Source organism: Vidua macroura, chromosome 21, assembly GCF_024509145.1.
Source record: "Vidua macroura isolate BioBank_ID:100142 chromosome 21, ASM2450914v1, whole genome shotgun sequence".
Taxonomy (NCBI): Eukaryota; Metazoa; Chordata; class Aves; order Passeriformes; family Viduidae; genus Vidua; species Vidua macroura.
This window is the reverse complement of record NC_071591.1, coordinates 4,642,580-4,653,797: the sequence shown is the minus strand read 5'-3', so window position 1 is coordinate 4,653,797 and position 11,218 is coordinate 4,642,580. Positions and strand designations below refer to the sequence as shown.

Sequence of the window (11,218 nt, the reverse complement as noted above, 5' to 3'; positions counted from 1 at the left end):
AACATTCTAATGTAAATACAATATTCTAAAATAAAACCACATCATATGTTTAAACACGAACAAATTGCTGCGAAGCTCCTTGACTGCCCTGCGCCCAGCACCGGCTCCAGGGGCCGGACGGACCCCGGGCCCACTGGCCACCCCCGTTTGCCCGCCCGGTGCTGCGGGCCGGGGTGGCCGGTGCGGGGCGGCCCCGCCCGCAGGGCCTGGGCAAACAGCGGGTCAATGATTAACCGGCCCCGGCTGCGCTCCCGCCGCCGCGCGGGGCCACGCGGGGCTCGGGGGCCGCGCGGGGCCGGAGCGGGGCCGGGCCCCGAGCGGCGGCTGTTGGGACCCCGCGGGCACCGCCGTGAGTGGGGCCGGGGATGGGGCGCTGGGGCCTGCGGGGGACCGGGGCCGGGGGCTCGGGGCGGTCCCGGGGGGGGGGAACACGAGGGCAGCGCCACGCCGCCCCGAACGTGGGGTGACCGCGTGGGTGGGTGCGCCGGGAATGTCCCGTCCCGTCAGGACCTCCCTGTCCCCGCAGGCGTCCCGCGGATGGACGGTGACCCGCCAGCCGTGCCCCAGGCGCGGGGAGCGGAGCAGGGGGATGGCAGCGGGGCAGCCGGGGGGCCGCCCACCCCCGGCACCCGCAGCGACGCCCCCGCGGCCCGTGGGGACAGGCCCGTGGCCGTGTCGGTGGTCACCAGCTCAGCCTTAGAGGGTGCTCCTCCACCTTACTCGCCCCCGGACCCCAAGAGCTTTCACCTCTTCTACCCGCCGTTCCCAGCCGGCTACTCCCAGCAAGGGCCCGTCATTTACCCGCCGGGGCCGGGACCGCGGCCCTTCCCGGCCCCGGGCTTCCCCCGCGGGCCCCTGCCCTACAGCACGGTACGTATCCCCCACCCCGATGTGTTCTCTGCAGCGGGGGTCACCCCTTATCTCCCCTCCCGGGTCCGTGGGGTTCCTGCGGTGCCCTGAGCAGCACAGCCCGGGCTCTCGCAGCTCTGACCGCCCCCGCTCCGCAGCACAACGCGCAGCCGGCCGCGGGGCCGTCACCCGCCGGCCGCGGGCAGCAGCTGCCCAAGGACTACACGGTGGAGTCGGTGCTGGTGACCCTCTTCTGCTGCGTGCTGACCGGGGTCATGGCCCTCGTCTACTCGCACGAGGTAAGCAAGGGCTCACCTGGCAGCCTCGAGGCCCCTCCTGGTGCTGCGGGTCTCTTCTAACCCCTCCTCCCCTTCTCCCCCTGCCCCAGACCCGGGCTGCGCTCGCCCGTGGGGACGTGGCCCAGGCGCATGTGGCATCCAGAAAGGCTCAGTTACTGATCCTCTTCAGCCTCCTCTTCGGGTTGTTCGCCTCCATCAGCTGGATCATCTACGTCCTGGTGTCCCTGTACCTGTGACAAGGACCCTGACCCCAGGGACGCGGCGTGTGCCAAGAACTCCTTGTGGCTCGCCACCTAGGTGGGGGGGGGGGGGTGGGGTGGGACGACGGGGCACGGGCAGGTGAAGTTGCCACAGCCTTGTGTGGAAACGGGTGACAGTGAAGAGTTTTTGGGGCTGCGGGGCAGCATCCGAGCTTCCCGGCAGGGCGAGGAGCTGCCCCGGAGCCTGCATCCATCTGCTCAGCCCAGGGCAGGAGGAGCCCAGGGCAGGGAGATGCCGGTACCCCGTCCTGCTGGATCCAGCCCTGGGCAGGGAGCTGTGATGGATCCATGGGCAGGATCAGGCTCTGCTGCAGGATGCTGGATCCCACTGCTGTGGGCTGTCTCTTGGAGCTGCCAATGGGACTCTGATGCAGAGGGAGCATCTTGTAGGATTGGGGTTGGAGATGGAGCAGAAGTAACAGGTGTGTGGGAAAGCCCTCGCTGGTCATTAATAGTGTGAGAAGATACAAACCCATGTATGCAGTTCTACAGTAATTCTGCACACACACACACACACACCCCCCACACACGGCCCCCTGTATTGCCACCTCTTGCTGCTTCCAGATTGAAATAAAATACAGCTGTAGCCAAAGCTTCTGCTTTCTCTGCACACCAAGGGCCTCCATCTCCCCTTGCAGAAAATTCAGGGTAAGTTCTCCTGCAACAGCTGAAATCAGGGTTTTCCCAAGAGCAGGCGGGCACCAGCCCATGCAGGACCCCACGAAGGGGAATCTCCCCATGGCCCTGGGTGTGCCAGTGGCCGAGCTGCTTGGGGGACACTGAGCTGTGGGCAGAGCCCTCCTGCTGTGCTGGTTCCGTGGGATGCGGCCCCACATTCCAGCCCTGGCGCAGGGGGCACGTGCTCGGTCAGTGTCTGGGCACTCCTCCTGAGCTGGCCCGTGACAATTATTTCCAGAGGAATTTTGAACCCTGTCCAGCACTGAAATAGCTCCACGGAGCAGCCACTGCAGGGGTTATTTGTAGCCCTTGGCTGGCGGCACACGGCCACTGCACGGGCTGGGCAGCCAAAACCCCTGACACGGGGGACACCGGTGCCCAGAGAAGGTGACAGATTTCCCCTCCCAGGTGTATGGCTTGTACTGGGGCAAAGCCATCTTGGCAGAGAGAGGGAAGAAATTTATAGTGAAAAAATAGAGGGGAAAAGAGGCACGGGCAGAGGAAAACCACGGGGGGCACATGAGAAAACACGAGGCCACACCAGCGCCAGAGGAGGATTCGATTGTCACTTTAATCCACAGACTGTGCATGCACTGTAAACAGGATCATCAGGCAGGCTCGTTACTGGTGGTTTTATTTGTCTTTAATATAAAAGTTACAGGTCTGAAATGTTCGCAGGAAGATGCCACCATGGGGGTCAGTGGTAAATCTATAATACAACCAAACTGCTTGGGGGGAGAGGCCTGGGGCAGGGGGCTGGTGACGGGGGGCATCGCTTCTCCCCACTCCCTGCCCCATGTGCAGAGGGGACTCAGACTCTTCCCTCTCCCCAAAAAGAGGTGATGGCCTTGAGGATGCTGCCTGCAAGATGGGAACACACTCGTGGCCAGTCTTGCACATGGATGCTCTGGGGTTCTGCTCCCCAGGGGCTGCTCCTGGAGAGGGGGGAGTCTCTGCTCAGCGAACCTGAAGCTGCTCCAGGCAAGGGGATCCTCTTCTAGGGTCCCTCCAGCCCTGAGAGACTGGCCTGAGCGTGGGACGCGAGCCAGGAGCTGTGGCTGGGACACTGCTCAGCTGGGGATGACGCAGAGGAAGGGGTGAAGGGGGAGGAAAGCTGAGGGGCACTGGACGAGGTGCTGTGGCCACTCAGACCTCCCACCCCCACGCCATGGGCTGAGCCTCTGGCTCTGGGGGCTTGGCAGAGGGCAGAGAGCGAGAGCTCCTTTGGTGCTAATGGGGCTCGTGGGCCCAAGTGCAGGGAAGAACCTGGAAAGGGCTCCTGCTGGTTGGGGATCACGGAATCACAGAATTTGCTGACTTCAAAGGGACCCATCAGGGCCACCGAGACCAACTCCTGGCCCCCTACAGCACAACCCAAAAATCCCACCATGTGAGAGCACTGTCCAAACGCTTCTTGATCTCAGACAGGCTTGGTGCTGTGCCCCACCACCCTGTGGGGGAAGAACTTTTTCCTGATTTCCAACCTAAACCTCCCTGACACAGCTGCAGCCGTTCCCCACCTGTCACTGCTCACAAGTGCAGAGATCTGCACCTGCCCCTCATGAGGCTGCTGAAGACCACAACGTCTCCCCTCAGTCTCCTCCAGGCTGAACAAACCAAGTGCCCTCAGCTGCTCCTCACAAGGCCCCCCCAGACCCTTCCCCATCCTTATGGCTTCCTTTGGACACTCTCTAATAGCTTAATATCTTCTTTATACCGTGGTGCCCAAATTTAGTGTTGTCAGCAAAGTTCCTCAGAATCCCTTCCAGTCCTGTGTCCAGTTTGTCAGTGAAGATGTTGAAGAGCACAGGGCCAGGGGTGAAGCCCTGTGGAACCCCAGTCACTGCCATTTTTGGGGTGTTCTGTGTGCCCAACCCACGAGCCACTCGCTCACCCCTCACGTAACACGGTCACTGGTCGTGGATTTTGTACAGCCTGGTTTGCAGTCACTCAGCTGGATGAAGACAAGCTGCCCCCTCGTGTCCCTCTGAACCCCCAGGGCTGTGATTCCAGAGCTACCAGCACACACAGCCCTCCTAGGACAGCCTGGCCACTGCACCCAAGGGCTGCTCAGAGCCACCAGGGTGAAGCCCACACCACATCTGCGTGTGTTCATTGCCCTTTTCACCAGCTTGCCGTGCTGGGCTTTTAAAAGATCTTATTTACAAAGGAAACATGGACATTTCCTCCTGGGAAGCCTTTGGGGATTGCAAAGCCTTGGCTGTACAGAACACACAGCTCCAATGCCCTCAGTGCCATGAAAACAAACCACTTTTGAAGTGTTCTGGCTCGGACACCGTGGTTCAGCACGAAAGATTCCTGCTCCTCCTGCTCTGGGGCTGCACAGAACTGTGTTGGACCCCCCACTTCCCTCCCCCAGATGCCTTCATGGGCAGGGGGGGTCTCTCTCACAGTGCTCGGCCACTGTGTGAGCCTTGTGCCTGAGTCTTCAGGAAAATAACCAAGCTGGGTAAAACCCCGGGCTGTCTCTCCCTCCTGGGAGTCAGGCAGAGCTGGCCAAGGCTTTGCAATCTGCTTGGAGAAGGAAAGGAGCGCAGCTCTGATTCACCCAGATCAGAGGCTTGAGCAGGCACAGAGCTGCTATTGAGAAGTTAAGGATGCTCTGTGAAACTCCAGGTCTGTATTCCTTGGGAGCTGCTGCCCTAAACCTGCAGGATTTTGTCAGAACCCTGTAGAAACCTGTGGCCACGTGGCAGGGAGCTGAAGAGGGTTTTGCAAGGCTGCTGAAACCTGCAGGGCACAGTCACACCCACGATCCAACCGCAAACCTCTGGAGCAGGACAGAGAGGAGGGATGTGAAATGGCCTGGCTGGGGCTGTGCTGGGTGGGACACAGAGCGGGGACAGAAGGGCTGAATAAGGCACACTGAACAGATTGGGGTTAACACTGTGTGTGTGGGAAATGACCCCCCTGCCTTGCCCTTCCATTCTGGGCTGTCCCTGCCCTGCTGGCACCAGCACGGCGGGACTGGGGACAGGGACTTGCTGGGGGTCCTGCCAAAGCACAGCTCTCAAAGCACAGCACTGAGGGTCCCAACGGGGACCCCCCAGAGAAAAACATTTGGCAACAGAGAGAGGAGAGAGGAGCGGGTGGGAGGACAGGGTGGCTCAGCTGGGCACAGGGCTCCTTCCTGGTTCCCACTTCCAATGCACAAATGGCTCCTTCATGAGGTTCCTGCCCCTCTCTGCAGCCAGTGCCCACCTGGCCACCCCGAGCCTCCTTTATCCAGCACTTGGAACAACTTTGTCACTGGTTGTGGATTTTGTACAGACTGGTTTGCACTTTTTTTTTTTTCCTATAAACTCATCGGTATTCAGACATGCATCAAAAATCCCCAGGGGGTTCTAAACACTAGGTATGTACAGTCTGTATCCTACAGCATTTCCTGTGCAAAAGCTAAGTACCATCGCTAATGGACACGGGGTCACAGGCAGGTGACCCCAGTACCTGGGCAGTCCGTGGTTCCAGGTTCAGAGGGATTTACTGTTGCTTAAATAACGGGATCTGAGAGGAGGAGGGGGGTGTGATGACTGGAGATGGCGGGGCCCTGCCCACATTTTCAGTGCCTCTTCCGTATCTACGACCGGTGCCTTCCTCCCGTGAAGAAGGCGCCAGAGATCTGGGGTGAGCCGAGACCCCTGTAAACACAAGCAGCTCTCTGGAAGCAGAGCTCCTCTGGCAGGCAGCAGGAGACCCTTCCATCCTCACGAACACGTTGGGAAGGTGGCATTGCAGGGGAGACTCCAACCCTTGGCTTCCACGGCTGCTGCTGCCCGACGCCGCTCCGGAGATGGGCCAGTGGGTGCTGAGCTCCTGCTGCCCCTGCTCTGGATGGAAACAAGAGCCAGGGTTCACCTGAACGCAACAGGCCAGCAAACCAGCAACACGCTTGCGTGGGACACTCCTTCCACACAGCTCTGTCCCCGGGGTTAAAGCTGGTTCATGGCACAGAGGGACGGGAGGAGGAGGAGGGCGAGTGCAGCGAGCACCGGCCGATCTCTGCCCTCGGCGGCTGCGCCGGCGCCTCCGCGCCCGGCATTCCCACCCCCAGGGATGGCTGCCAGCTGGGAGGGAGGGTGTGTCATCCAGTGACAGGTACAAACATGGAACTCCAGTCTCATAGCTGCCCTCGGCGCCTCTGCGGAGCAATTCTCCTCGCACAACCCCTCCTCCTAGGTTTTCTCTTCCCGATCTGTTTTCCGCCTCGTGATGTTCCGAGGTTTGATTTTCAGGGACAGTTCCCACAGGGCCTCCTCGGCCAGGTGGTCGCTGAAGTCGTTGAAGAATGACACGATGTCGTCGTTCCTTTTGATGTCGTAATGTCTGGAAAACCACAGAGGAGCTGCAGTTAAACAAGGGCTACCTGGGGTCCTCTCCTGGCTCTGGGCCACCCCTGTCCTGCTCTGAGGACATCCAGAACTGTGTGTGGGCTGTGCCCTGTACTCATGGCAGTGGTGTCACACCACAAAGGGCAAAAACCTGCTGCTGAATTGAGGGGGAAAAAGCACTTATCACACAGAAATGAGCAGTTAGATCTGCTGCCTCTGCTGCAGGACAGCACTGAAGAAAACCCTGAATATCCCAGAGAACACAGGAACCAGCAATGGCAAAACCTGAAGGCAAAACTTGTCTGGATCTCAAAACCAGTATCAAAAAAATGCCCTCACAATGTTTATCTAGAAGGAGACTGATTAGAGCCCTGTTGCTCTCAGCTCTCCTTCCAGCTCCCTTCCCCTTTAAACTCCTTTCTCCTTGCACAGGGGCTTCCATGTCCGAGCCCGTGCCCCAGTGCCCACCGTGGTGCCCCAAAGCCACCTCAGAGCCCCACTGCTGCACTTACACTTGCTGGAAGCACCTCATGCTGTCCAGGATGTTAAACTGCTGCCAGCGCTTGGAAAAGTTCACTTTGCTGTCAATGTAATCAGGGTTTCCCAGATGGACAAAGGTCAGGTCCTGCAGAATCAGGCCTCTGAAAGAGGGAAAGGGGCAGCAGGCCAAGGGAGTAGGCAAACAGACACAGAGGTTAGTCACAAAGGGCAGGGTGGCCAGCCAAAAGGCAGCCCAACAAAATCCAACAGCCTCCCACTGCCACCAGAACGGCAGCCTTATCCAGACAGAAACATCCCCCAGCAGCAGATCCAAAGGTGTTTAGATGCAAACACCCCCAGCTGGCCACCCTGCCCCAGACAAACTGCTCCAGAGAGGGCCCGCGGGCTGGTGTGGCACGGTGCTGCCTTACCCCAGGTGTTGGGCAAAAGGCAAGGGCTGAGCTCAGCAGCAGCTGCTGAGGAGTCCTTGAAGGAACCATTTTAATGTGCAGAAGCAGGGGCAGGGGAAGGAGCTGGCACTCACAGGTAGGGGATGCAGGGGGGCTCCACGTCGGCCAGGGCCGCTCGGTAGGCGCGGAAGGACGAGGAGCTGTCGATCAGGGTGCAGTACTCAGCCAGGCCCTGCAAGACACAAATCCCCTGCTGGCACCCCTGCTGCAAAGCCATTTTCCTTGTCACCTCCCCCCAGAGAGCCATGCAGAGCAGGGAGTTAATGCCATCCTGCAAACACCTCTGATCTATTCAGCCCGACCCTGGGGTGTTCATGTGGAACACTGCTGCCTTCAGCCTCCCCAGGGCTTGGGCTGCAGGAGGAGGAGGAGGAGGAGGAGGAGGAGGCTGTCCTCCCCTGTGACTGTCCTGGCACTCCTGCAGCTGTCAGAATGCCCAGCCACACTGAAGGCTTCCAGCACCGTGGCATTTTACCCACTGGAGAGGAGTTACCCACCATCCCTCCACCCTGGGCCACAGCTGAGATGTAAAACCACTCAGCTGTTTCATACATAAGCACACTTAGCTTTCCCCCCAAAGATCACAGGCCCCGCTGGTCCTCACCTCTGAGGTTTGCTTCTGCCACTCCAGCCTTCGGATGGGTGCAGAATCCAGTGCAGAAAGAATGGCCAGATAGGAATTAAAATTATTCAGCTTTCGTAAGTGCTGTGAAGAGGGAGAATATTCCAGTTACTCCAGAGCTCTGAAAAGCCTTCTAGCATCAAACAGCTCTACCAAGCAGAGGGCCCCCCTCCCCTGCTCCTTTAAGCAGCAGTGTGTGTGAGTCACAGGAAAAACCAAGCTGGTACCTTCATAATCTTTATAAATTTAAGGAGCAGCCTCTCTCGGTCCTGGGCTTTCTCTTGTAGCATAATTATTGAACGGACCCTGGAAGAACAGACAGAATAAAAGATAAACCTACTTAAGCAGAGATCAGATTTCCTCTTGTTTCATTAAGAAAACTGATCACTAATAGGGATGGGCCAATGCAGAAACGTTCACAATACCTCCAACTCAAATGGAGCACTCTAATCCACAGCAAAGACAGGATACTCTCTGAGAGTGCATTTATTTGCAAGGGGAATGTTTGTTTCAAGAGCTCAGCGATACTGATAATTAATTCCTCTGGGTTACAAGGCCCTCCCTAACCCTCCTGATTTTATTTCTGCTGTGCTCTGGGGTCTTAGATGAGTGCTCTGCATCTACTTCCTGGCCAAAAATATACATTATCCCATTTGTAACAAAGGAATTAAAGTCTATGAGGAATACTTGGAATATTTGTAAGGCACTAGAGGTTAGGCACAGTTCAGTGCCATGGCTGTTCTGAGCTCCTTACCAGTAGGACATGTTATTAAAGTGCTCTGTGAACTGTGTCAGGTTGGGACTCTTCTCTTCATTTTGTTCCTTTGCCCAAAGCAGAACTTCTGGGATCTGCCAAGGAAGGAGAGGAGAGGGATGGGAAAATACCACACATTAAAATGGGATTTCTACCCCAAGATTCCCAGCTGCAGCCTTTGTTCACAGCCACTTGCTGGCCCAAGATCAGCTGTGTCCTACAATCCAGCAGGTGTCTGGGAGAGCTGGCAGGGAACACCAGACACTGCAGAAGGTCCAAACCCTCCCACTGCCCTCAGCCCACCCCCATCTCTGTACCTCGATTTTATAGAAGAGTTCAGCATCCAGCAGGGTCAGCTGCTCGGCTATTTCATGACTGTGGAAATCATGCAGCGTCCCTGGCCTGTGGAAAACAACGAGGAAGTACAAAGGCTCAGAAAATGTGACCAGTTTTCTTATCTTTCTTGTATTTTGAACTAAGGAAACTCTTGTGTTCCCAGGGAAAGGATGCCCTGGCTCTCAGAGGACCCAGATATGGTCATGTGCACCTTCCCTCACCTGGCTGCCACCCCTCTGGCCGCGAGAGGTTTGATGGAGTTGGCGTAGCTCAGCATTTTCTTCTGATCCACTTTATCCAGGATGTTCTTGCGCAGCACTCTGGCCAGGCTCAGCTCCCCGCTGCAGACCAGCCTGAACACCAGGTCCATCAGCAGCTTGAGGATCTCCTCTGTCAATTCTACCAAGCTGAGAGGAAGGTGGAAAATGCACGGAAGGCATCAGAGCTGAGACACTGAGCTCTGGGGTTTGTATCTGTACCGAGTCTCATTGCTCTTTCCTACCAGCAGAATTGGGTGACTGAAATTCCTCTTCCTCCCAGCTCTTCCTTTCCCAGAGATTCCCCTTTTACTTGTTATTTTCAAACCACTGACCCAGTTAGGACACACAGGAAGAATCTGTTCTTCCAACAGAGTTCAGCACTACAGGTGTCTCACAGGTCAGGGTTGGGGGTTTTCAGCTGTCATTATAGATGGGGTTAAAAAAAATACATCTTCCCTAAAAACCACATTTTCCCAGCTGCCAGATTGCTGTGAGTTACTGACCCCGCATCCCAAAATGAAGAAGGCAACTCACCACAGCTCATCCACCACTCGCACCAGCACGAAGAAGGTGTTCTTACTGACTCGCTTCTTGAACGTGTCCGGGAAGTGGCAAAACTTCTCATATGTTGGTTGCAAATTAAAGAATCAACTCAGTGTAGCCAGACCAGCATCAGTGAAATTCCCAGCTGCCTCAAGGAATCATAAAATCATTGAATGATTTGGGATGGAAGGGACTTTTAATAATCATCCAGTTCCACTCCCTACCATGGGCAGGGACACCTTCCACTGCCCCAGGTTGCTCAGAGCTCCATCCAGCCTTGCCTTGGACACTTCCAGGGATGGGGCAGCCACGTTAGAACACCACACTGTTCTGTCCTAATGGAAACTGGTGTTCCATTTCCAGGAGATAAGGGACGCTGATATGGCTCTAAGATGGCATTAAACTGACACCAGCTGCTGGTAGCAGGGGGTGTGAGGAGGTACTGACACCTCGCAGAATTGAGAGCAGGTGTACCCTGAAATTGTTCTAAGGTGGCATTTAATGAGCAGCACTTCCCTACAGTGATTTCCCCCACTGGTCTGTGACATCTGGTCTCAACAGATCTCACATGTCACCTCCACCTTCCTGGCTGCCTAATCTGCTGCAAGGAGGACAGTGACAGGGGCGACAGCACAGGTTGAAAAACCTTCTGCCAGGTGGACAAAGGGGCAGAGAACAGGGTTATCAGTAAGGCAGCACTGGCAGGGCCCGCAGGGATAGCCCAGCCAGGATTGTCCCCTGGCTGAGCCGTGCTGTGTCCTTGGCAGCCGAGGGATCCCAGCCGGAGCAGCGGCTCTGCTGCAGATGGCACTGACGAGCTGCAGCAGGACACGGTGACGTCAGGCTCCCTCTGACGTGGCTGCACAGCACCAGAGCCACCAGAGCCACGGGACCCACACCCTGCCCTGCTCTGCTGGCAGGGAACAGAGCCAAGGGCAAGGAATGGCAGCAGGGTGCTCAGGGAGAGGCCCTCTCCATCCTCTGCCAGGAATGCTCATCCTGCACAGCAGGGCCCTGCCTCGTTACCAGTTACAAGCTCAGCTCAGGACTGGGAGGCCAAGAGCATCATCAGAGCTGAGTTTATTGCAGTAAGAGAGACAAAGCCTTGATGGTTTAATCATGTCTAACATTAAACTACACCTGCCCACGCAGGCAATGCCCATGGCCCCTTTGGAAGGCAGAAGGTTCTCTGGCCCCCACTCTACAAACGAGATGTCCCAAATAAAAGACCAGTTCCTCAGTGACATACAAAAAAACTGAATTGTTCCTCTACCCTGCCAGGACCCTCAGGAGACAACTCTCAGGTCCAGTATCCACT

The 11,218-nt window shown here is 57.0% G+C and overlaps 2 protein-coding genes across 5 annotated transcripts in view; one reads left to right on the top strand and one right to left on the bottom strand.

Moving 5' to 3' along the window:
- Window positions 1-30: 30 nt before the first annotated feature.
- On the top strand, window positions 31-1,994 carry PRRT1B (proline rich transmembrane protein 1B). Its single transcript, XM_053996796.1, has 4 exons — window positions 31-349; window positions 527-870; window positions 1,008-1,148; window positions 1,238-1,994. The coding sequence occupies exons 1-4, from the start codon at window positions 46-48 to the stop codon at window positions 1,382-1,384; spliced, it is 936 nt and encodes a 311-aa protein (XP_053852771.1). The 5' UTR covers window positions 31-45; the 3' UTR covers window positions 1,385-1,994.
- Window positions 1,995-2,640: 646 nt separating this feature from the next.
- Window positions 2,641-11,218, bottom strand: part of RAPGEF1 (Rap guanine nucleotide exchange factor 1) — an 84,632-nt gene continuing 76,054 nt past the window's right edge. For all 4 annotated transcript variants that reach the window (XM_053996790.1, XM_053996791.1, XM_053996792.1 and 1 more), the window contains 9 exons: window positions 9,892-9,984; window positions 9,319-9,504; window positions 9,079-9,163; window positions 8,762-8,856; window positions 8,235-8,313; window positions 7,990-8,091; window positions 7,460-7,557; window positions 6,948-7,076; window positions 2,641-6,430 (listed from right to left, as the gene is read on the bottom strand). In XM_053996790.1, coding sequence (XP_053852765.1) covers window positions 6,280-6,430; window positions 6,948-7,076; window positions 7,460-7,557; window positions 7,990-8,091; window positions 8,235-8,313; window positions 8,762-8,856; window positions 9,079-9,163; window positions 9,319-9,504; window positions 9,892-9,984 — 1,018 coding nt within the window. In that variant the 3' untranslated portion in view covers window positions 2,641-6,279. The remainder of the gene's footprint in view (window positions 6,431-6,947; window positions 7,077-7,459; window positions 7,558-7,989; window positions 8,092-8,234; window positions 8,314-8,761; window positions 8,857-9,078; window positions 9,164-9,318; window positions 9,505-9,891; window positions 9,985-11,218) is intronic.